This window comes from Chelmon rostratus, chromosome 10 (genome assembly GCF_017976325.1).
Source record: "Chelmon rostratus isolate fCheRos1 chromosome 10, fCheRos1.pri, whole genome shotgun sequence".
NCBI lineage: Eukaryota > Metazoa > Chordata > Actinopteri > Chaetodontiformes > Chaetodontidae > Chelmon > Chelmon rostratus.
The window spans coordinates 10330919-10355204 of record NC_055667.1 but is presented as its reverse complement, the minus strand read 5'-3'; the positions used below and the strand labels follow the sequence as shown (position 1 = coordinate 10355204).

General features: G+C 43.2%; 2 protein-coding genes across 2 annotated transcripts; one reads left to right on the top strand and one right to left on the bottom strand.

Annotated features, from left to right (window-relative positions):
- Positions 1-4193: 4193 nt before the first annotated feature.
- On the top strand, positions 4194-8594 carry perm1 (PPARGC1 and ESRR induced regulator, muscle 1). The gene is made up of 3 exons (XM_041946530.1): positions 4194-6008; positions 7383-7499; positions 7842-8594. Exons 1-3 carry the CDS (start codon positions 4340-4342, stop codon positions 7955-7957), a joined length of 1902 nt encoding a protein of 633 aa, XP_041802464.1. The 5' UTR covers positions 4194-4339; the 3' UTR covers positions 7958-8594.
- Positions 8595-10076: 1482 nt separating this feature from the next.
- On the bottom strand, positions 10077-24031 carry plekhn1 (pleckstrin homology domain containing, family N member 1). The gene is made up of 16 exons (XM_041946054.1): positions 23869-24031; positions 21993-22083; positions 21665-21820; positions 20490-20570; positions 19897-19987; positions 17879-18012; positions 17147-17296; positions 15819-15899; positions 15644-15719; positions 15241-15386; positions 14792-14944; positions 13863-14105; positions 13170-13325; positions 12428-12676; positions 12136-12196; positions 10077-10920 (listed from the first exon to the last, which is right to left on the bottom strand). Exons 1-16 carry the CDS (start codon positions 23940-23942, stop codon positions 10736-10738), a joined length of 2127 nt encoding a protein of 708 aa, XP_041801988.1. The 5' UTR covers positions 23943-24031; the 3' UTR covers positions 10077-10735.
- Positions 24032-24286: the final 255 nt, after the last annotated feature.

Sequence of the window (24286 nt, the reverse complement as noted above, 5' to 3'; positions counted from 1 at the left end):
GCACTTTAAGCTATCAAAAGCAAAACAGACACAGGAGAGGAGGAAAAGATCACATTCACCTCAAGACAAGAAATCAGCCTGCACAGTATTTCACAGAATTTCATATTTGACCTTTTAGAAAAGCATATGCATGTAAAAAAAAAGTTCAAAGCTCAAACATCCACTTTCTTTTCAGTGCTTTGAACCACTTCTTACTGCCTCTCAAAAGCAACGAAGAAAGCAACTGGTTGCTGTACTGGAAGAAGCCCTTTTTCATGACATACTAATATTTATAGCTGCAGACCTGATGGTTTGAGCCCGAAAGAGTTCAAGTTATACTGGAGGAGGACATATACCAGCCAAATGGATTTTTGATGGCCTGGCAACCAAAAGCAGTCCTTATAATCCATAAAGCCTTAATAATGAATTATTAAAGATCCCCACCACAAATGAAGAAATCACTTGTGTCTGATGTGGTTCCCTCACAAAAAGTTCTCATTAGAAAGTCTTAAAATTACTCCTGTTCCCTCTCCATCATCAAAAAATCTAAAACTTGTAAATATGGAGATATTTCTCATTTCAAAAACGTAATTGCCTGCCGAGACATCTCCTACGTGACTGAGAACTGTCCATTCTCAGCGTATGTGAAGTGCACTCTTCTCTCAGTCACATACTGGACCGGGATCAGCTTGGCTGGCTTCACCATCATGATTGGCTTCCAAACTAACTGTGATGGAACAAAATCATGCTCATACACACACGCCTGTAAACTCTTTAACTCAACTTAAATTTGAGATGAGCACTGGGAATTTTTCCCCTTTCAGCACATGAATGTGAGAACAAACAGATGCATCATTCTGCACAGTGAAGCTAAAATATCCAAGGGAAGGACCAATAATTAGGAGGGAGGCTTTAACTGTTAATAAAGCCATTATTTGCAACTTATGAATCCATTATGAAAGTATGCCTTTATACAAAGTACAACCAATTTCCAGCTTCCTCAAATGAAGTAAACATGTTTTCTTTCTACATTTCTGTCATTTAAGTGTCGGTGAGTCGCCTGAGTGTCATGTGATGCAGCTCCAGGCTCATTCCCTGATCAGTCTGGCTCCCCTGCTGCGTCTGGAAAGATTCAGATCCACTGTCACCCCATGACATCACACCAGAGAGGTATCAGCTGACTGGCACACATGTTGCATGACCCCCATATCTGCTGAGGTCCTGACTGTTTTTGGAACCAGCAGCAGCTGCTGTAGGTGCTGCTGGGTTTTGAGCACTTTGTCCCTTATTTGATGTAATATCATGATAAAGAATTAATTTTTAAAAAAGGTCTAAAACAAAAGGAAATATTGCTTAGATCTGCTTTACTACAGATTTCAGATATATGTGCCAAATCAATAGTAAAATAGTAAAATTAAGTAATAAAAAATAAAATCTACAGTGGAACCAGTTAAGCATTTTGCCATTGGACAGTCTATTTACAGTTCTGAAACATTATGCCTCTGTTGGAGACGGCTGAGAACATTGCGTGTATTACGTGATCAGAAGCATCGCTCTATATTTATCAAAGCATGAGGCTCGCTGCCCTGCATGCTCGTGCAAAAGGCCGCCCACCAAAGGACATACAACATGGTGCTGCTGAGACTCCACACTTCCTAACCCTCCACCCATCTCTGCAGCTGAAGCAGGACAGGTAGGAGACCTGTATGGATATGCGAGTGCATATGCAGACAGCTAGAAATACAGAGAAAATTAATATTTGGATTTTACTTACTTTCTTTCATTTTCATTGTACTGGCTAGTTTTTAGTTGCTGCCCTGAAAAGATTTCCATCATTTTATAATATAATATAATACAATTTAATACAATGTATTGCTAGAAATATGGTCACATTTTATTTATAGTATTTGCAGAATTTTAGTTGTGTTTCAAAATTGTGTACAGTTATAATCTCATGCTTTTGATTTTTAAATTGCATACATGGCTGTGTTGGTCTGTTGATATAGTTATCTTGTGGCAGCTTAGAGTTTGGTAGTCATGCTTGCAATTTTAAGTCTGAAAATCTTAAATTTTATGATGCTAACATTCACTGAAATAAATAGAAATACTTCTCCCAGTGATTACTTTTGACATGTAGTTCTTTTCATTGATTTTACAGGTTGTTTTACACCCTCTAAGTGAAATGGAAGACTTTGAATACAGTGTGGAGATCTGTGACCGTGACTGGGACTGCTTCTTTGCAGAGTGTGAGGAGTGTAACCTGCTTCCTCCGTCATTAGCAGGTGTGGACGACTCAGGGATGAGTGACATCGATGATACAGGGTCCATTCTTGCTCAGAGGGTTCAGAAAGTCGACCTAACAGCAGGCTTTTCGACTGACTGCCCCATTGACGGCCCCCCAGACTGCGAGGGCTCTCCTGTGGAGCATTACCTCAGCAAGCACGGCGTCGGAGGAATGGAGAGCGTCCTCTCAGGCAGTGAGGAGGACATACACCTGCAGTGCGTCAATATATTCTTTGAAAGGCTGAAAAAGGTTACAGAGGCTGAGAGGCTCACTGAGCCGAGCCAAGTGAGAGCTGTAAAAACCAGAGAGATACAGGAGGAGAAACGCTGTAGCGATGGGAAACCAGCCAGCAGCACGCCTTGGCCAAAAAACATCCCCAAGTTAAACTCTCTGCCTGCCAGGGGTGAACCAGCAGTTGGCAAAGAGATCACCGAGCCTGTCGACACCATCAGCAACGTAATGAAAACAATGAAAAAAGACGAGCACGGTTCCAGCATTTCCCCTGAACCCACAGCCAGTAACTCACTGCTCAAGACTAGCAAATCAGCTCACACTGAAGCGGAGTCAGTCATCACAGAGGAAGCCTGCACAGAAAGCAGAGTGAATGAGGTATCACAGCAGAGTCAGTCTGACTCACTGGACAGGGTTAAAACAAGGCCTCACACTGACAAAGTGATGAAGGGGGAAATGTGCACACCTCTGGATGATGTTAAGAAGGAGAATTTGGCAAGTCAGTCGAGTCTCAGTAAAAAGTCCGGCACCGAGTCATGGAGCAATCTAGAAATGGGGACAAATATTAAATGGAAGGAAGACCCCAATGTCTCACAGTCAGAGGCAACAAGCACAAACAAAACAGTGAGCCAAGAATCGTCTCCGTCGGCCTCTATCAGACGGAAGAGGAGGAAGAAGAGACGACTCAGCGTTGAGCCGGCTGAGAGTGTGCACGGATATGAGAGGCAGGATTTAGTCAAGCCGAGTGACTCAGAGGAAGAGCAGTTTGCATGGAGAGGAGGAACGGGTCTGTGTGTATCCAAGGACTTTAATTTATTTTGTTCAAATGAACCACAACAAAATGTCATGTCCTCTTTAACTACGTATTCAGCCACCAGCGATCTCCCAGTGAAGGTATCTGCTAAGGAGATGAATGTAAATTATCTTTCTCACTACAGTCCTCCATATGACAGTCAATACCAAAATTTACCTGAGAGCATAGTCAGACAGGGAAGGTATAAAGCAACAGCTGAAAATAATGCAACTAACGATAGGTCAGTAACTCCACTGAGTCAAACTGAGGACAGCGTAATGTCAGCATCAGAGAACGGTGGTGATGTGGCAGCAAATTTACAACCATGCAGGAAATTACAGGTAGATGAATCACCTTGCCTGAGTAAACATCCTGGGTTGCCAGTTTCATTTTCTGACAGTGTTACTGATAAATCAGACCTGGACACAGAAACAATAAAGTGCAGACAAAAGGATGCTCATGCAGCGAGCCTCCAGCGCTCTGATAAAACAAATCAGTTGTTTGCAGCAGAGGTCAAAACACTAACTTGCAGTATTTTACCAAGCGCAGTGTCAAATGATCCCACGGTGGAAGTCGGCCAAAATGACAAACTATACGCTACTAAGTCAGTCCTGGCTGAAGAGGCTGGAAATTCTGGCAGAGACGAGCACACGCTGTGTCAGAGAGATTGTGAGCACCGACAACAGCTGGAAATTGACTGTCACTACACAGACCAATATAGCTCTTCACTGGAAAAGACTCACTTTCCTCTGTCTGCTGATGGAATGAGCAGTTCTGATGCTCACAACACAAAACCCAAGCAATTCAAAACCAGAGCCTGTTCTTTCTCAGAGGGGATTTCCACTCAAGTGGGCAGTGCTAAATTAACACTAGATACCAACAATTCACTGCCTGATAAATGCTGTCTGTCTAAAGGTTCCTCCAGTTTAGATGCAAATGTTGCAGTAGAGCAAACAGATGATCCTCTGGTGCTTCATACATTATCCAAATTTGATGTTTTGCCAGAGGAAAACACAACGGCTGAGAGAGCTGAATTAGCAGGATCACAAATAATGGCTTTTCATAGTGGGAACCCCTTTCTGTCTGGAGAAATGACTCTAACAGGCAAAAGTCAGAGAGAGACCAAAACATCCACGTCTGAGGACATACTAACGAGTCCTTCAGATATTAAACCATTATCATCCTGCTGTACTCTGGACACAGAGTCTGGCATGTCACTGTCAGGAAGCTCTTGTTTATCTGTCAGCCAGAATGACTCTGGACTTCAAGGAGAAAAAGCATCACTAATACTGGCAGAACATAAGGAAGCAGATGGCACAGCTGGACCCAAAAGCCAGTCTGTACCAAATGATGCAACAGATTCAAAATGTGATTTAGTGCTTGAAGCAGAACATACCGTCACAGTGTCTAAAGCAGGATGTGAACCTGAACCAGATTCAAAATGTTCAGTGTTCACTATGTCTTCTTTCTGGAGTGAGATGGAGAAGCTGACAATAAATGATATTCTGGGTTTACGCATGATCAGCAGAGCTGCTCCACCCACCTCCCTCCCACCCTTACAAGAAATCGAGGAGGCTGACGTGTTTACTATGACGGATTCAGGCTTTTTCACTCAGCTGGATGAGTCCAAGCCTGAACAAACCAATGAGGACACGTCCAGCGGTCCTAACTCTGTAGGATCAAGCTCATTCTCTTCAAGAGGTGTTATGTGGGAGAGTGAACCTGTCCCGGTGAGTCCAGGTGCTGACATCTACACTGAGAACATGATGTTGACGACTGTTAGTGACATTTCTCAGCCGGTCCTCGCTGGAAGTTCTCAAACATGCTTCAGAAAGATTTGTAAAAACGTAAGCGTGCACAATCTGCATGCCCTGGAGTCATTCAGCTACACATGGAAAGGCCAAACTTTACAAACCTTAGACGACGGAGAATTAGAAAAAGTAGAGTATTACGCTGATGGACACACGTCTAAGCAAGACAAAGACATGGACTGTTTAGTTTCATCTTCTGCAGACAGCTACAGAATCTCTCTCACAGATATATTTCAGTACCTCTTCGGAGGGAAGCAGTCAAATCCCAGCCAACCGGCCGCAGATAACATAACCACCTGCTACGCTGATGGAAATTCTGTCCCCGAAACTTACGATCATTTCTTCTCCGAGTTCGACACCGAAAGCTTCTTCTACCCTCTCATCACAGCAGAAGATCGGCCCAAAGACGAGCTGGTTCCCGTCTTTTCCTATTCCCGCTCAGCTAATAGAAATCTACAGTTCCCCGAGGCTTATGAATACTTCTTTGCATCCTCGTCTTCTGACGATTCCTCTGTGGAATCTGATGAAGACGATGACTGCGGTCCTGTGAGGGTGGTGAACAGGTTCAGCCGCACGTCAAGTGCATCTAAGATTTCCACAGACATCTATGAGAATTTCTTCACAGATAGTGACCTCAGAGAGAATTTATTTTGGAGGAACACACTCTCCTTTAGGAATATGAGTTTCACTCAATCCCCTGTCCAGAAGAAGGCTCTCTCAAACCCTCTTGTGCCTGTGAGTCAAAGTGGCCGATCCCTTCGAAGGACAGTTCACCCTTTAAATGCTCTGGGAAATCAAGATGTGATGTTTTCTGATCCACTTCTCCACCACCTGGAGGACAGGATCTCCAGACAACTAGTGCAGCAGCCTTACAGATGTGAGGATTTACAGACAGCTGTTTCAAATCCAAGTAAGTCCGGTTTCACACATTGAAGCATCACTGTAGATAAGAATTGGGTTTTAACACATGCTTACAGTCACAGTGGTGAAATACAGTCAGTATGCAATCACACACAGTCATGCATCGCAAAGCAGGTCTGTAAGTGTGTTTGTACAATACAACACATGGTTCCAGATTCCATTTAGAGCAAAATGGATCAACAATGAGGCTCAGCAATGCTGTGTGCTCATTTAAACTGAGGTGTTTCTGTTTGCAACATATTCAACCAAGTGAAAGGACAAGCCCTGAATAAAATTTAAACACAACTGCAGCACCATCAGTAAAATTCAAAATACAAGGTCTGCTATCACGTTCAAATCAATGAAAGGGGAACTGCGCATGCTGGCTGTGTCTTTATACCCACTTCTCCTGATAAAGGCAATCCCTGCGCTGGGCGAGAGGAGGCCGGCCCAGAGATTTTACAAAGATAGTCAGACTTTGGATCGATGTCTAAATTCATTGTTTGCACAAACCTGATGATGAGCAGAACACAAGTGAAGGAATAGCAAAAGTGTAAATGTTTTTAAACCGTGTTAGCAAACCACAAATGTATTTATTTCAGTAGTCAACAGGTGATGGTGATTGTAACCATGGAAAACTCTTAGTTCAGACCAACTCTTTAGAATTAAAAATACTGAATAACTTTTTTCCAGTTGCATCCTAACAGACAGTATTTGTGACACCAGGGAAGCTGCTTTCACTGCTGGATTTTAAATAAGGTGTATAAAAATTAATGCATTCAGCCACTCTCAGTTTGGAGGTGTGACTGTATTTTCATCACATGTGGACAGTTGTAATGTCAGATATGTTGTCCTCTCAGTCAGCTGTTAACAGTCATGACTGGGACGGACTCTTCTTACCTCAGCTGTCGGAGGACACTGACTGGACTGCAGGCACGTGGTGGTGAAAGCCAAGCGGAGCGCTTGTACGTGATAACTTGACTTCACTCAATGAGCGTCGTCTCTAAGCTGCCTGTAGAGTGCTCTAATTTATGTTTGGCTGTGAAGGGAAATGACCTCAAAAAAACTTCACAACAACCTTACTAATACGGCATCGAAAGTTCAGCAGTCGCCCGTGAGGATTATCTTTGAGGCCACTAGAGTCATAATTTCCAAACTTAGTAGCATAAGCAGCCTTGTATGTTTGAATAACAGTAATCTGTGCAGGTGCTGGGATTTGACTGGGTCACAGTGTGGCACAACAGGAAGTCCTGACATATTATTGGGGTCTTATGCTCAGTTGTTGGTGCGTTAGTGCCAGTTATAATACCTTTGACCTCTCAGTGGATGTGTGTGTGAGACCACTCTATGATTGAAAGTTTTTTCTATAATGCTTTCTTTGAAGGGTTGGATGCCTCCCTCCTGCCTCTCAGACAGTCAGACATGTGTCTGGTCTGTATTGCATTTGCTTCGTGGGTGCTGAAGACTGCAAACCCACAAGCTGGGGATGCCTGGAAGGCTGGTACGTCTGTTAATATGTAGTATTAATATAACAGAAAACCTGGAAATGTTGCTTTGTATAAGACTGAAACTGCAAAGCTTTTTCTCATTCAGTTGCTGTGCTTCTATTCACGTTACATTTGTCTGAACTTCATATTGAAATGAGTTGATTTCAGCCTTTTAAGCCTGTCAGGACTGACTGTTAATGATAATCTGAGGCCATAAAATGTGCCTCCCAGTAAATGTTGAGGTAAAATCAACCTTGAAAAGACGTGGACTTTGTATGAAAAGATAAATTCAGTGTTGGGTTTCAAAGTCTTATGAGTAATATGATGACTCACTTTTCATTTGTGTTTTCACACAGTCCTGCTGGCGAATGTGAGTGCTCTGTCAGCCATTCGATATCTACGTAAATACGTCAAGATGGAGGCGGCATCCAGTGAGAGGAAACTGCGTCTCGCTGCCCTGTCTGATTCTTGACCTGTGTGTCTCTAAATACATCATGCTTAACTTGAAACATATTTCCATGAACACCTGATAAGAGCCAGTGCAGGACCTCAGTCCTTCGAGGAATTTGCCTGATGTGCTGTTACATGTTTGCATTATGTTTTTGCACTGTAATTGAAGGTTTCATTTGTTAGCAGTTGTCTTTTGCTCCTTGCTCAATCACAGTGGCTGTCATTTCAACCCTTTAATGTCTGAATTGGCATTCAGGAGAACTATGAAACCACCAAAGGGAAGATGAGACATGAATGTATATTCAACAGAAAGACGGCTTTAGGCCTTTGTAAATAAGGTTTCAGCATGTAGTGAAAGAAGATTAGACTCTGGTTTACTCAGAGCTGTACAGAGTTGAGATGATAGATGTGAACATGTGATAAATGGATTAAACTGAGGCACTTGAAGAGTTTGAGTCTGTTCGTTTCCATTACATTACATCCTGTTAGCAGATGGTTTTATCCAAGCCACTGTTAAATATTTCCAATGGCAATAATTGAACATATTTTACAAAATAAGAAGATATGAAGTCTATTGTAATGTTTTCCAAAATGCCGCTGACACACTACAAAAGTATAATTCATCTGTTTTCTGTGACAGTATCAGTTTTATATGTATGAAGGGCATTTTATTTTCAGGATTGATCATTTATAGATAACTGTACAATGTTATGTCATAATGGTTGCTCTGTGAGCTGTTGATGTCTTCCAGTTTAACTACAGTAAAGAGCATCTCTTTTGTGTGTGCTGTGTCTCCTTTTATTCCAAAAACACTCAGATCTGAAGGTGAAACACTAGAGGGCAGCGTAAGCTCATGGAAGAACCTGGAGCATTACTGGTGAGTTATTTACAGGACTTGATTTTCACTATAATGATGATATCCCTGTTCAAATAGGTTTTAATCAGCATAATAAATGCTAATAATATGCTTATTCAACAGAGGATTTTCCCCTCTTTAAAATCATACATATTTTTCTCCAGCAGATGGCAAAGTTGAGCTACAAAACATGCTGCTGAGCACGCACAGGAAGCGGTTGCAGTAATCTCACAACACTAACACTCAGCTGATTAGACTTTGATGCAATTTGGAAAATTAGTGCAGCTCACAACTGCATGACATGCATTACATATGCATTCGGCCATGTGGGATGTACAGGGATGGGCTTGAGCAAAAAGACGCATACTGATTTATAAGCACCTGGAAGTGGTGTGCATCATTCGTGAGGGACAACTTGTTGTCTGTTGTTTGTCTCATTGGTTTTTCATTCCCAAGTAAAGTCTTTGAGAGGTCATTTGATATTTGGTATCTCCTCCATCTGTGAGTTAAAACAGCTGTTACAGACTTTTTAATAGTACTGAATATATACTGAATATTTCTGATTTAAACCTGCAGTAACTTATTTTGGGCCAGAAAAGTTGTGAACACAACATTAACATATCATCACAGTCTGCAAACATTTGTTCATTTACACATCCAGCAGAGCAACATTATCATTCATTTAGAGCAGGCATGTCAAACTGATTCCATAGAGGGCCATGTGGCTGCAGGTTTTCGTTCCAACCAAGGAGGAGCACACCAGGCTGGAATCAATTAATCAGCTGATTTCAGTCTTCAGCGGATAACTAATGATCCCTTCATGTTGATTGGTTGGCCTGGTGTGCGCCTCTTTGGTTGGAACGAAAACCTGCAGCCACATGGCCCTCTATGAAATCAGTTTGACATATGTGATTTAGAGTTATGTTTGTGTCCACCTTTTGAATGTATGTCCAATATTCACTCTCTTTCACATTTATCTTAAAACAACTCTTAAAGGAAATATCTGGCTCTTTAGCTGCTAAAGACTCCACTGTGGTCACCAGCTGGTTATTAACTGTCTGTCTGCTGCTGAGCAGGTAGTGTGCAGGATATGTTGTGGACCAGACAGCGGAACACTGTGTTGAAATTGGCTGTAAAGCTCCATAAAACTGAGGTGGTGATAATGATCCCATTCTCACTACGAGCTACTATTGTCACTACTAATGTCATTTGATACATTGACATAGTAAGAATATAAATTATAACCACTTTAAGAATATCATTAGAATAAGACAAAAAAGAGATACACTTTTTTACAGCTTTATTTCCAAATATAAATAAACACCTCAAACAAAGCCACGCGTTGTAGTAGTAATAGTAATATTAGCACCTTTAAGGCAGTCAGTTGAAGCCACATCTATTTGCCTCAATAATACAACGTGATAAAATAATTAATCAGTACTACAATATTTACAAAAATGTACATCCTTTACTATAACAAGCCATGACGGAATGCTTTTTATAGCTTTAATGGGAAACAAAAATGTAACAATAAGAAAAATGGACAGCATGTTAGAAAATACCTTAAAAAATCTGGAGGTTCTTGTACTACATGTGAAATCTTTAGTGCAATTATATAATACATTAAAAATATAACATTAAACCTGCACAGTATGTACACCCTGCTATCTTTTCTCTTGAATGCTACATATCAAACAGAACAGTCAGCTAAAGTCTGTCTGTTACCACTTTCATAATGTTTGGTTTTTAGCCCGTTTCTCTTTATACCTGCACACATTCCTCTGCTTGACAACCCAGCCAGTAACGATGCAGTTCATGGGATTCGTTGGTTCATACTGTACGCAGCAGGAGCAACACAGGCCGTGCTAGTTGGTTTTTATTATCTCTCTGATAGAGATCTGTTGTTTGCACACGTCCAGACGAGTGCCGGGCTATTGTTTTGTTTTATGACCATCTCTGCTGGGTTGCCATGGCCCCGAGGCCTCTGGCCCCAAAGTCTAATCCTGTCCAGTGTGTCGAAATTCCAGACGTTGGCTGAATCATTCCAGTATCACAGTCGTACTCCCAAATGTTGTCATAGTCCATTTCCTGGTCATCTGGGTCTGTGGGTTCAAGGTAGGAGTGGTGATCTATAGGAGCGAGAGAAGATTCAATGAAAGACAAACCCCGCCCTGACTGAATAAACTTGGACACAGTCCCAGTGTGCTTACAGTATGGTGTGATTGGCCTTGTACCAACAAACTGTAATCTTACTGTAAAACCGGTAGCGTTACATGCCACTACTACACTACCAACATTTGTGATATATATTCTGTTTCTAAGAGCCGTGTCTTTGACCACTATGAAATCAAAGCTAAAAGCCTTTCTATTTTACACTGTCTGTTATACGCTGTTATGGATAAAAGCCTACCTTTTCTGCTTAGCTTTTGTATAGCCTTCATTTTTAATTGTGGGGGTATTTGTCGAGTTCTTTTATGTTTCTGTTTCACCTGGTTTGAACTGCACTGCAAGCCTTTTATCTTTTGTCTGTACTATTGCACTTTTTAATTGTAAATCTTTCACCTTTATTCCTTTTGAATTACTCTGTAAAGCTTTTGGAATTACCCCGGTATATGAAATGTGCCATACAAATTAGGTTTCCTTGCTATATAGTGCATAAACATGCAACTTGTCAGATGAAACATGTTAGAGTTCATCTGTAAATCAAAGTGAAAGGCAGCCACAGGTAAATTCTAGCTGTGTTTTCATTTATGAGCCTGTAGATAAGTGTGTAACCATGTGCAGTTGTGTGCTGTCAGGAGCAAATCCTGTCTGTGAAACAGTGTTCTCTTACACTGGGCTCCCCCCACATGGGACATCTGCACAAATGGCATTTAGAGCTGCACTAAGCTCCATTTCATTGGCACATTCGCGCATTTCCTGCACTTTCAAATCCGTAGCCTTTAGCCTTCTGTCTACCTGCTGACAGACCCAAGAGTTCAGTCACATCAAAGTGAGTGCAGTGTTTAATTTAAGGTGTGCTGGACTGTGAGCTATGTTCTGTGTCCTTGGTGGTATTTAGGAAGGCGGCTGACTGTGTTGACTTTCATAACTCACTCATGTGAGGAAACATAATGCCACAGTGTTGTAGCTATGATTTCAAACAGTGGCCATTGTTTTTTCAATAGAAATATACATTTTATTTAAAATCTGTGGGAAATCTTTAATGAAGTGATCAGACATCAGGACTGGAAGCTTATAATCATTTATTATATCATTAAAGATACTTGAGTCCACACCCAGACACACCATACATAAACAGGAAGGTTTCTTCACATTTATGATAGCATGCCTTCAGTTCTTACCTGGTGAGTAACCATAAGGCATCTGAGAGGTGTTCCTCGCAGAGCTCGACGGGAGGAGAATCTGTCAACACATGTGAAAACAAAAGAAAATTACTTCCTGTGATCAGCTATAACAAACATTCTCACGTCCTCTAAAATATCTGTTTCATCTGTGGCACCTGTTCAAATATCACCTGCAGGACAAGTATATACACACACCCTGCTCCCATACAGTGCACCACTGATGCACTTTGTACCACAGCATTCCAGAAACCAGGGTGTCCTGGGAGACGAGTATCTCTGTGTTTCTCACCTGCTCTTGCCGTTGGCCGGGCGCAGGCAGCAGCTTTAGCCTCGACACGGCCTCGGCTCTCTGCTCTGCTTGGCTTTGAGGAGCCTCCATCTCCAGGCCCAGAGCCTGTCCCTGGGAGTTGGTCAGGACCAAGCTTCTCCTGCAGCGCCTGCCCACGGGAGGGGTGCGAAGCTGGAAGGAGGACGGTAGGAGCTGGGGGCCCTGCTGCTGGTGGTGGTGATGCTGAATCGGCTCTTCCCAGCTCTGCAGCTAAAGAACAGAGGGAAGCGTGTCAGAATAGGGCAGCTACAGGCATGTAAGACAGGGGTTTAGATGATTAGGATTGAGTATAATTTCACCTAATCATCACAAAGATATTTGGCAAAAAGGGTAAAACTGCATAAATACACTTACTGCAAGTAAAAATAAATTCTGTTCTTTTATATACTCAGATGTAACTGAGCTGGTTTGAGGTGGTTTACTCAAGATTAGTGAGACATGTCGGTTATGAATTTAGATTTAGTAATCATACATGCATGCAAATGAGGCCATTAATAAGAGATGGAAACACTTTCAGTCATCTGTTAATACCTGATAAATGTAGGCTTCTGCATTGACCACACCTGAACTTTCTTATTCTTTCACTGAACATACGTGTGCGTACGTTTGTATGGGTGTGTGTGTGCAAGTGCACTGCTTGATATCAGACAGGCTGTGCAGGTGTAAATTGAACCTAAGGATCCAGTATCGTCGACCCACTTACCACTGGCCTGGCCTCATCCAGGGAGTAGATTTCGGGGCTGCAGGGCTCGTCGTACAGGGGCGACAACGGTTGACGAGGGGCGCACATGTCCGAGTGGCGCTGGGGGGTGCTCAGGGAGTAGCTCAAGGATGTCTGAGGGGTGCTCCAGCTGTTAGACTGATCACAAAAGATAGAAACAGATCCAGGAGTTAGTTCAATACACAGAGCGCTGAAAGGAAAGTCAATTGTCAGTTTTCCTCTCTTTCTCTCTCACGCTCTTCGGGCTTTAAGCCAGGCTTTGGATCAGATTACCAAGTACAGGTTTTGGACTAATGCCAGTCGTGATCTGCAGCAGTGCTGTTGTCTCACAAGTCTGCTTTTAGCTATCAGAGTTGTGTATAAAACTGCTCTCTTGACCGCCACAGTAATGTCGGGACACCCCCGAAGTATAGGAAATGTTTTCTAATTGGTGGCTTAAGTCTTGTTTATGAACTATAACAGAGCTTTCATTGCTTGCACCACCAAGAAGATTGATCTTTCAACCTCAGTTCTGCACAAATTCCATTAATACCCCATTTGTTAACACCATATAGATCATGACCCCTCTCACTGCTTGCTGAGTCTATTTTAGTTACTGCACACATGACATGTAAAATAAGTCAACAGTCTCGAGGGGAATATTCGGTTATCGCATTAGACGCCAGACTGAATTACCTTGATGAGCGGTGCTTTCTCCAGCCGCTGTGGGCTGGCACGATGCAGGGCAGAGTAGGGCGTGCTGTAGATCTGAGACAGCACTGAGCTCTCAATGGGCTGGAGGTAGGAGCTGCGCTGGGGGGAGGAGTAGCGCAATGACAAAGGTCGTAGGTCGCGTTCAGGCCTGGTGTGGGACGACACACTGTTGGTCCTGCTGCCCAGGCGGGCGGTCTCGGTTGAGGAGGGACGACTGGAGCTGTACTGTAGGGACAACAAACACATCCAGGGCAAAATTGAGACATGGGCAGCATCAGGGATTTTAATCACTGAATCCTTGTAGAACAAAAACTTTAACTGTTTCTCTCTTTTTTCTAGTAAAAACAGTCATCAGAGCATGAGAGAAAATGTCTCCATCTATTCAGTGGTGATTTAGGTCAAAGCAAACAACAACATGTCTTCTAGACACTGGGCCCTCTCTACTTTTAGCTAATTAGATGAGCAGTCAGTGCACATAAAACACATCTCCTGGGGGAGTTTAGTTAGAAGTCCTGATAATCCTTGATAGTGCTTCACTATTTATTTGAAGTTAACAACTTTCACTGCTGAATCAGCGTGTAGTGTAAGAGCCTCTTATTTCCCTACAAAATGTTGCTTTGAGAAAAAAAAAATCTGGACTTTGTTATGATTTGTTTTGTAATGGAACGCCTGAAGATCATTGCCTGAGCCTTTGAAACAGGAGCGGTTTGGTCTCTAGACCTGGCTTAATAATTAACTTTGTCAAAGAAAGGCGTTGCTGCTCAGCTCCACCAAAACAAACAGCAGTTCTACTTCAGCAATGTACGACTCACTCCGACCACATTTATCTGTGCAACTGGAGTGTTGGTGTGTTTGCATCAGTTTATTAGTTGAAGGATACATGAGCTTGAGAAGTAGCACAGCTGACTTACACAGAGGGGTTCAGAGTATCCTGGCGAGAGAGGGTTGTTTTCTTGAATGGGTAACTGAAGGTTGTGGGACCCACGTCCACTCGGTGACTGTCTGAACCTAAGAGACTCCGTTCGTCCTTGGCTGTTTCCACTCCACCTGTCAAACTGTGGAGCCTAGAGGTTGTGGGACAACAAGTTACATTATGAATGAAAATATTTGACAAGAGCTGATGAGCAGAGCTTTCAGACTTTTGTCTTTTTAAACATCTATTGGACTGTTGACTTCGTTCCAGTGGTCGCAGTCATAAATATTTCATAGTTATGCTGAATATTATTTTACAAAAGAGGCAGGGCCATGTTGTCTGTCACCAGGCCAGGTGGAGATAGCTCACTGGATAGTTATGGATCATCAGCAGCTGTGAATAGCGTAGTTGTTTTCAGCCTGTGAAAGGAAGGAGGGCGGGCCTCACCTCTTTGTGCGTCGGGGTGTAGATGATGTCATACACGGGGGGCGGAGGGGTGAGAACGGGCACATCAGCAGCTTTGAAATGCTGGATCCAGTCGCAGAACTCAGTCCTATCCACACACGACACCACTATGGGGTTGATCAGCTTGCCTGGGAAGAGAGAAGGGGGAGGACAAAGCATGTCATTCGGTCCATTCGCTCACTGGAATGTGCTATAGTCAGATTGTCATTCTGGGGATAAAACCAGCTCATTCATGGAGGGTTACACGCTGTGACGCTAGCGGATTCATGGAAAAGGCCACTTAGTGTAAAACATGCATAAGAATGTACACTCACTGAAATCCCTTTAACATATCTTTTTAAATGTCAGTGTGCTAAAGAGAGTCTGATAGAATCAGTGTATTTACCTTCAATCATGAAGGTGTTGGGCTTGACGTCTTGGCAGGGTGTGGTCACAGTGATCATGTTGAGTGGAAGTTTCCCCTGTAATCATAATGACTTGTTAACACAAACTCTGGATGTGCTGTACACACATGGCTCGGGATACGATTAAGTGTAAAAGCACAGCGAGGTCAGTGGTACCTTGTAGAAGAGCCCATCATTCTCCTCAGATAGGATGATCAGCGTCGAGGGGTACATTACCAGTAGCCTGTCACTCTGTTCCTGCGGACACAAGATTAAAGCTGCCAGTGAGCTTTATGTGTGTGTAGTTGTGTTTCACTGTAGTAGTGGGACAACATTTAATCGCTGTCCATTAGCAGAACACTCCTGTCATTTAAAGGTAATACCAGCCATACCACCATGTTTCATTTACATTCATGTATCATTTTTTCATTCTTAAATTAAAGTTCATGGTGTCAAAAGTCGTCCAAGGACGACAATGATACACCTTGACATTTCTCAGGCAACATGAGGGATTCCTTGTGGAGAAGTCAGTTTCTTGCTCCGTGTGCAGGGTGAAAGGAAATGTCTGGCACAATAAAGCAAAAGAGAAACTTGGAGCAAATCAAGTAAAAGCTTCATTTTAACTGTCATCTTTGGAACTTTGTCAAGTTTTGACTGTGTGAAGATGAGACTATGAAAAACACAAAGCGCAGAGGCAACCGTGAGACCTGGTGCAAACATATAAAACAAAAACACAACCAGTATTATCTTTGAATACGCTGCTCAGAGACATGGTTTAAATCCCAGTAAGAGCTTCAGTCAAACCAGTTAGTGGGGGCATTTGAAGGTGCGGCGGACTGAGAGTTTATGTTTCCTCTCCCTATCGGAGGGTGTGTCTGGACAGACAGCTGACATTCCAGCTGTGAGGTGAGTCGAGTCACTGCGTGAGCTGGGCAAATGCCTCTCACACACCCAGGCCCTAAATCTCACAAACTTCAATAGGGCTGCCGCTATTTCCCACAGCGAATTAAATGCTGATATCCATGCAAGCCGAGTCATGACCGCTGTTTTTACTGGCTGCCATGTGATGCTGTATCAGCATTATTTATTTGTGTTCATGCCCCACTCGGTTAGCAAGGAGTATATTTTTCATCAGTTGGTTGCAGGTGTTTTGGCACGGTCGTGCACCTTGGCACGAAAATGAAAATAATAATCTGCAGGAGGGGTACCATTTGCTAAAATATGGACTCCACCCTTTACACTCGCTCCTTACATTGTGTTGAGGTAATGTGTGTAATTGTGTTGCGCAATATAAAAACTATGTGAGTCACCTGGATTTAGAGTTGATGTGACCCTGCTTGTATTCATCATGTGAAAAATCCCCTGATCTTGAAAACATGTATGTATCATGAATTACAATCTGCTCTACTGTATATTTCCATAAATAAGATGCAGAGATGGCGTGTTTAACTTCCGTGTGACCGGTCATAGTGATTCATGTTTGATAAGCGGCAGTGATGTCATACCTGACAGGGCAGGTGCTGCAGTCGGACTTTAGTGACATAGCTGATGGTGCCCAGGCTGTCCCTCTGGGAGCCTTCCCACTCGTAGATGGGCTCTCTGTTGATGGAGTTCCTCAGCTCCTCTCTGCCGTTAGGGGTCTCACCTTGGTTTACCTACAGTGAGTAAACAGGAAGGAGACATCAATAAAAGAAAATATGAACAGAGCTTTGCCCTTTAAGCATATTTAAACATGTAAATTGGGCTTTCTTTCCTAAGAATAGCACTCTTGTTTGTTCATGTAAAGACTCCTAAGCCAAAGCTTATTAATTCATCATGACTTCAGCCATTTTCTTCTGTCATGACACATCTAGGTGCATGTGTTTCAACAGCCATTTCACCACCTGTGGGTGTGGAGTCAGCACTTGAACCCTTTGCAGATGTGAGGGTTAGTTTGATGTAGGTTGTGATGCGGTCAAGGCCGCTCCCTAGTCTCCAGGCCTCAAGGAGAGCCAGCGGTGACCTACTTGACTCACCAAATCTCACACACGCTCTCACACACACTCCCTGTTTTATCAGAAGTGGTTGAAGCCAAAGGATTTTCCTGGCAAAACCACCAGGTGGATTAAAAGATAGCCGCACTCAAGTGCTTGTTTGAATACGAAAGAAAAGGGATGTTAATCTTTGTATGCAGCCTGATATAATGTAGTATTGGCTGGAGCAAGGTGGCATCAACATTCAAGTGCTGTTGAACTTACTTTCACTCTGGTGTAGTTTTCGGGTGCAATTGCGGTTCCTCCGTTGGCCTCAATATTTTCCTTGAGCAGACCAAACCATAGGTCCATTTCTTCTTGGTTGGCACAGTAGACGATGATGGGGTTAAGGCTGACACCTGCAGGGTTCAAAGGTCACAAGGTCAAAAAGGGAAAGTGTCACCCAGGCTTCTCTTTCTGGGTCTTTTTTTTTTAACTTACAGCCCACTGCCATAGTGATGAATCATTAATGGTGTTCACAATCTGCTTCCTTATGTAATAAGTACAATAAATGCGAACACATGTTCAAGACACATGTAAGACCTCTTGCAGAAGAGCCCCCCTTGACCTGCTTCATTTGGCGTTTAAAAGTCATCGCAGACTCCCCCCTCCCACACACTGCTTAGTCAGGAAGAATGGACAGGACCTGGGATGAAAAGAGCTGGAATCTGCCTCCATCTATCAGTCCCACACATACCAGAGATAAGCAGCAGAGATAGCCTGTTTCATTCCTGCCCCATGGCTTTGTACTGCCCGCTGACTGCTCTTTAAACAGCCACTCTGGACTCATCTGAGGACTTTCTCTTCATCCCAGCTCTTAACTTTTAGCGCTTCCCTGATAAGTTGTGCTTTTCCACATTTCAGATAAGTAATGTGAAAAGTCTTGCAAGTGGAAGCACAAAATGAAACTTTACAGGGGTCATTGATTATTGTCAGTAAAGTAATTCACTATCATCATCCAACATTCACAGCCACTTTAATTCAAACCACATGAAGCCTTCCGGGAATTTTTTTTACAGACCATCCCATGCTGCGTTTGCTTCGTCACTCTCTAACTCACCAACAGCACTTTACGCTAAACCTGATTCATATTTTCAGCTCAGTGAGAGGAAGATGCCGGTCTTACAAAGGAAATCTCTACAGCACGTCTCTCACTTGACTCAGAATTTCGTCATGCTTCCTCTACATGTTTCCTGCCAGTGACGCCTCCCATAAAGTCAATAAAATGTCACACTGACCAGTGAAAACACCTGAAATACAATGCCTCAAAATAACAAGCTTGATCCGGGAAAGTGCAAAGTCAAATATGAGGAAGCGACACCAAATAGTGTCAATGTTATGACAGCAGAGATGTTTCAGATTTCACCAAGATAGTAATGATAAAGAAATATAAACACAGGAACCTTACACTCCTTATGACTAGGATTGACTTTTAACATGTTGGATTTTTTTTTTTTACATTTATCCCCAGCTTCACTGATTTTATTGTTTCCCAGTCAACAACCAAAGCCATTTAGTCACTACAGCAGCTGATACTACTTGAAAAGAAATCAAGCTTCATATTGTTTTTCTCCGTTCAGAGTTCAAAAGCCAAGTGGCATTTCTACCAGACATTAACCTGAGCAGTTTTTGGAATGTGCCATGGATTATATGCAGTGACAAGGCTAAGAGCAGTAGCCTGGCTTTGCTGCGCGACAGCTGGGCTGACTGAGGTGCACCTGTTGTCTAACAAGCAGGGCCTCTAAGGCCGGTTTGGCCCCCTGACCAAGGATGAAGGAGGCCCGGCTCTAGTTAGTCTTGGGGTTGAGTGGAGGTGAAGAGGGTCGCGGCACCTTTGAATCACTGGAATGTGACAACATAGGAAATGCTGCTGCTTGAAAATAGCTTGCGGTTTCTTGGTGGTTTTTAAGTGAGGAGAATTTTTACTTTGATCCATAACTGATGAGACAATTTTAGCAGACCACCAGCAGGGGTAAAAATAAATAGCGTCAGATTGTAAGCACTAAACTGAGATAAATATGAGCTAAAGACCCAGACTCTTGCTCCTGCTCTAGTTTATGCTCTGTTTCCCTCTTATGAAGTTTGAAGTCAGCCACTGGTTTGCAAACATCCTGCTGGAGTAGCTGGCTCCACTCTGAGTGATTGATCAGCTAAATTCGACACAATCAATAAAATTCAAAACAGATGATTACAATATTTTCGCTGCACCCACTTGTGTCCTTTCTGCTGAAGTTGAAACTTACCGTTGATTTGAAAGGCGAATTCCTGGGGCTGGCTGTGGTTGCAGTTCTGTTGCAGGTTGCAGATCGTGAGTTCTTTTAAAGGGAGAGTGCCCTGCACACAAAACAGCAGAAAAAAAAGCTCTATTCACACTCCAAAAGCATTCTCGGCAACATTTGTCTTTGCTGTCGTGCTCAATTTGAGGTGACTGTTTCTCTCAACAAAGAAATTAATCACCATGGCGCTGAGGTCAGCCATGTAAGTCGATGATGTATTCATGTCTGCCTTGTGTTTGCCGTCATCTGTATTCTGACTAATACTGTATACAGGTGCTGAGCTGTCTCTGTTTGACATGGGAGTAGAGCGCTCGTCAGACGCTGTAAAATGATGATTAATTGCTGCTCAAGCTCAATGAGGCAGGTGAAAAGAATAATCATGCCTTCTGTTTACCAACACGCCGCTGGTTGACAGGGTACGCATGTCAAAAGGTATGATGACATAACATAAAATGCTGCCCCACAGGAATATTACAACAACAAAAATCAGTCCTGAGCTATTCGCTGATAGATGATACCATGGATTTGAAGGAAGGATTGTGTGTTGAAATGAAACTCACCTGGTATGTCAGCCCGGTTGTGTTGTTCGAGACAAAATGAAGGTGTGTCTGGAAGAGATCCAGGTAGCAGTCATGTACATCCTGCGGAGATGATAAGTGAAGTTAAAGGGTGAAACATTCACATATGTACATGCAGTGCTGTCAAAATTCACAAACAGTGTGTGCAGGCTTTACTTCCAAACAGTACAGCATCTCATTTCACCAATTAGCACACTTCTAATTAGAAAACAAATCTGTAAAATCTAATGGTTTAGTGCTGATAAAATTGAACCTTGCATGCACAAAGGCACATGTCTGGAGGCCCGTGTGTGCTCTAATGTCTTTTTTGATGTTTGTCTGTGATGAGGAAAGAGGCATACATGACAGCGTAATAAGCCTTATAAGATTGATTATTCTTAAATCCCCATCAGGGATTGGAACATCTTGTTATATCATCTGCTGATTCACGGAGCACCAGCAAGAAATGTACTAATTTAGGATGGGCTGAGGTTGGACAAGGATTCGTAGATATGTCAGAATTTCTTAACCAGCCACAAAAAGCAATTCACCAATCCTCAATGGGTCATGAATGTCTCTCTTTTGACACTTAGGTAATACATGTTTCCTTCCTTTGCGGTATTATTTCCTCGTATAATGCAATGTGTTCTTTGACGTCATGACGGCATTCATTCAGTCAATTTTTCTTTCTACTTTTTGACAGAGCAGTTGTGTCACAGCTCTGACAAATTGCAGTTCCCACAGTGAGGAGCCAGCGTGTCCTCTATCAGTCCCTGGGATCAGAGGAACTCTCTCTACCCTGAGGTTTTCTCTCAGAGATGTTTCACAACTGCAGCAGAAGCGAGCATGTTCAAACACAGGCTGCGGTCCGCTTTGTGGAAAACTGATTGGATTATTCACAGCCAGCCACCACGTCAATGCCAGCAGCAAGTTTCAGTGTGTTTGGTGGCCGCAGAGCAACATCCTGTTACTCTCCACCTGTTTTTTCTTTTTGTTTTGACACTCGCTGGGATCACATGGATGACTGGCATGATGTGTCACTGCAGGCTTGGCCATTGTTAAAGACCTCATTAACCACGATAAGGATTGTGCAGCAGGAGCTTTGTTGTTTTTTTTTAATTGTTGCTTTCATGATATTTCAACATAGAGTCATTAAAAAGTTATTTGTTTTCGCTCACCTGGCAGTGCAGGAAGCGGAAACGAACTTTGGAGCTGTGAATCATCCGTCCGTAGTTCTTCACATTGATGCTGCTCTTCTTCCAGCCACTGGCCGGGTCGTAGGGAGGATCCCACTTTATGTTCTCTATCGTCTGCAGATCTTTATGGGACATTTCCTGCAACCAGTCAAAACGTTGGTGATGTTTAGACATGACACGAATAAACCAGTTCGACTTGCTCCTACAATCTGTCAAAGCCGGCTATAAAAATCAAACCGCACACAGGCTGACATGTATAGGAGAGCAGTCATGTTATCACTGTGTCCTACAGGCTGACGGAGGTTCTTACCTTCCTGGGGGTGACGGTGCACAGGATGTTGATGATGCTGTTGGACTTCTCCTGTCCCTCTTGGGGATTCTTCTTACGAAACAGCCGACTGCTGCACAAGAGAGAGAAAAACCACGTGTTACCACACACACTCTCTGATGTTGACCATTTATTCTATGCTTGCTGTTCAACTTCCTAACTGCAGTGCCAACAAGGAGCATTTCCTGTTTATGGGAGTTCACTGTCATCTACGCTTGTCAGATAGAGTCGACCTAAACACAGCGGTCTTTGCTCTTTATTGTTTTGCATTTCAGATTCAGGGTCAGTGACTTATTTCTCTATATTTTCCCTTTTTACAAAGTATTCGACTTCTGTCTTGAAACACCGCCAGAGTTCAGTTTTCACAGCAATTTAATGACTGATTTGTGTCCCCTGTCATATAAATTAACCAGAGCCTCTTCCTTTGTTTTGCTTCCTTTACTTCCATCAATGCCAGCCATTTAAATGATAATAACAATCAGGTCTTCTGTTTCTGATAGCAAGGATATGCATAGAAAAATCAGCATTCAATGCCCCTCTTTGTTTTGCACGACCCCCATCTGTTACCATTAGTGTCACATCTTTATGAGGAAGCTCCCTCACTGCAATGATAAGGCTTGCAGACTGCTTTCACGATCTCAGCTCATAGTTTATCTGCTTATCTGCACATGTGTGCCAGTGTCCTCTGTGCAACAACGCTGGCTTTTGTTCACATGGTGGGAATCAAGGTCTGTCTAATCAGGAAGTCCATGTCCAGCATCAATCACTGATTAGTGTTGAGTGAGCGATGCTATTCCACTGCATTCACTTTTTACAGAGAACAATATGATAACCGTCCGTGCTGATGCAATTTGCAGTTGCAAAGTGAAAGAGGAATGTAGATAATAGACAGGTAGTGGATTTGCACACCCCACATTCTCCAAGTCACTGCTGTGGCATTAACTGCTACTCGCTCCTCTTCTCTGTGGGGATTACCTGAGCCTGGCCTGATTCACCAACACAAAGAGTAAGTAGAGGACACGGGAAACAAGAACACTGAACGTATTGTCCACGCTGAACCATCAACCCATCCTGGAAGGGGTATCAGTGCTCAAGCTTGAGCCGTTGGGTTTTTGAAACAGTTTTTTGCAGGTTGCCCTTCCTCCCCTTTATTAGAACACCGAGCAACATGGCACGTTTGACAAAACCAGACCCTGACTCATCACACAGCACAGAGGAGAAGACTGGAGCAGAGGCTAATTAGAGTCAGATGTGTTGGTCCAGCAGAGTGGGCTGTACCAAGCGTTACATGCCCAGGCATATAAACCTGGATCATTAAAGAAAACCAGCTAGAATAACAAGTAGAACCCATTCATGTCAGTCAGTTCCTGTGTTCATGCTCAAAGCCTTCAGGTCAGATCACTACAAGCCATTAACTTGTATATCAGGTGTCATAAACCAGATATTATCTGTAAGAACTATAATTGCCCACATGTGATCATGAAAATGAATGGGGTCAGGTCCTGATTTTGGAGGGAAACCAGATTCAGTGACAGCTGGGAGATCATCTTCACAGAGATGCAAAGAGGAGGCAAATGGTAACTGGATCATTGACACCGTTGGCCAGACGGGCACTACTCAGGCACGACTCGGGGACTATCCTGTATTACCATATGATCCTGACCCTGGCCTCCCAAAATTCACAACCTTTGTTTCACCCCGCTGCTCAAACCCTGAGAAATACCAAGAATTCCTTCCAGCTGAAGTGCAGAGTCTAAAATAACAAACGGCAGCCAGGGGCATGACATGTGCTCCGTGTAGAGAAAACCCACTGACACAAGTACAGTAGGAATACCTGGACAAGTTGTATTGTCCTTACCTGTTCCTGCGAATGAAACTCTTGCTGGAGAATCTGAAGTTGTGTTGGGGGACACATGACATGCTGCTCCCCATGCTGCTGTGGTCCGTGGGGCTTCGCGCTGCTCTGAAAACTGTACTCCTGTGATGGTTGAGAGTAATCCAATAGTGCAGAACGCTCCCTGCTGCAGTCAGACTTGTACTGAGGGAGAAGTGGGCAGGGTGAGGGCTGTAAACTCAGACCGGTGAGAGTGTGTCTGCGTAAAAGGGGTGGGGTTTGGGTGCTGTGTCACAGGCTCTGTGTGTGTGTGGTGAATAACCAGTAGGACTCACACCTCCTGTGAGTTGCCTCTGTCTGTTAAATCAATCCCAACAACAAAGACAGGGGGGTTCAGGGAGGAGTGTGCCATTTCACACCTTCCAGGAGCCAAATGGAGCTC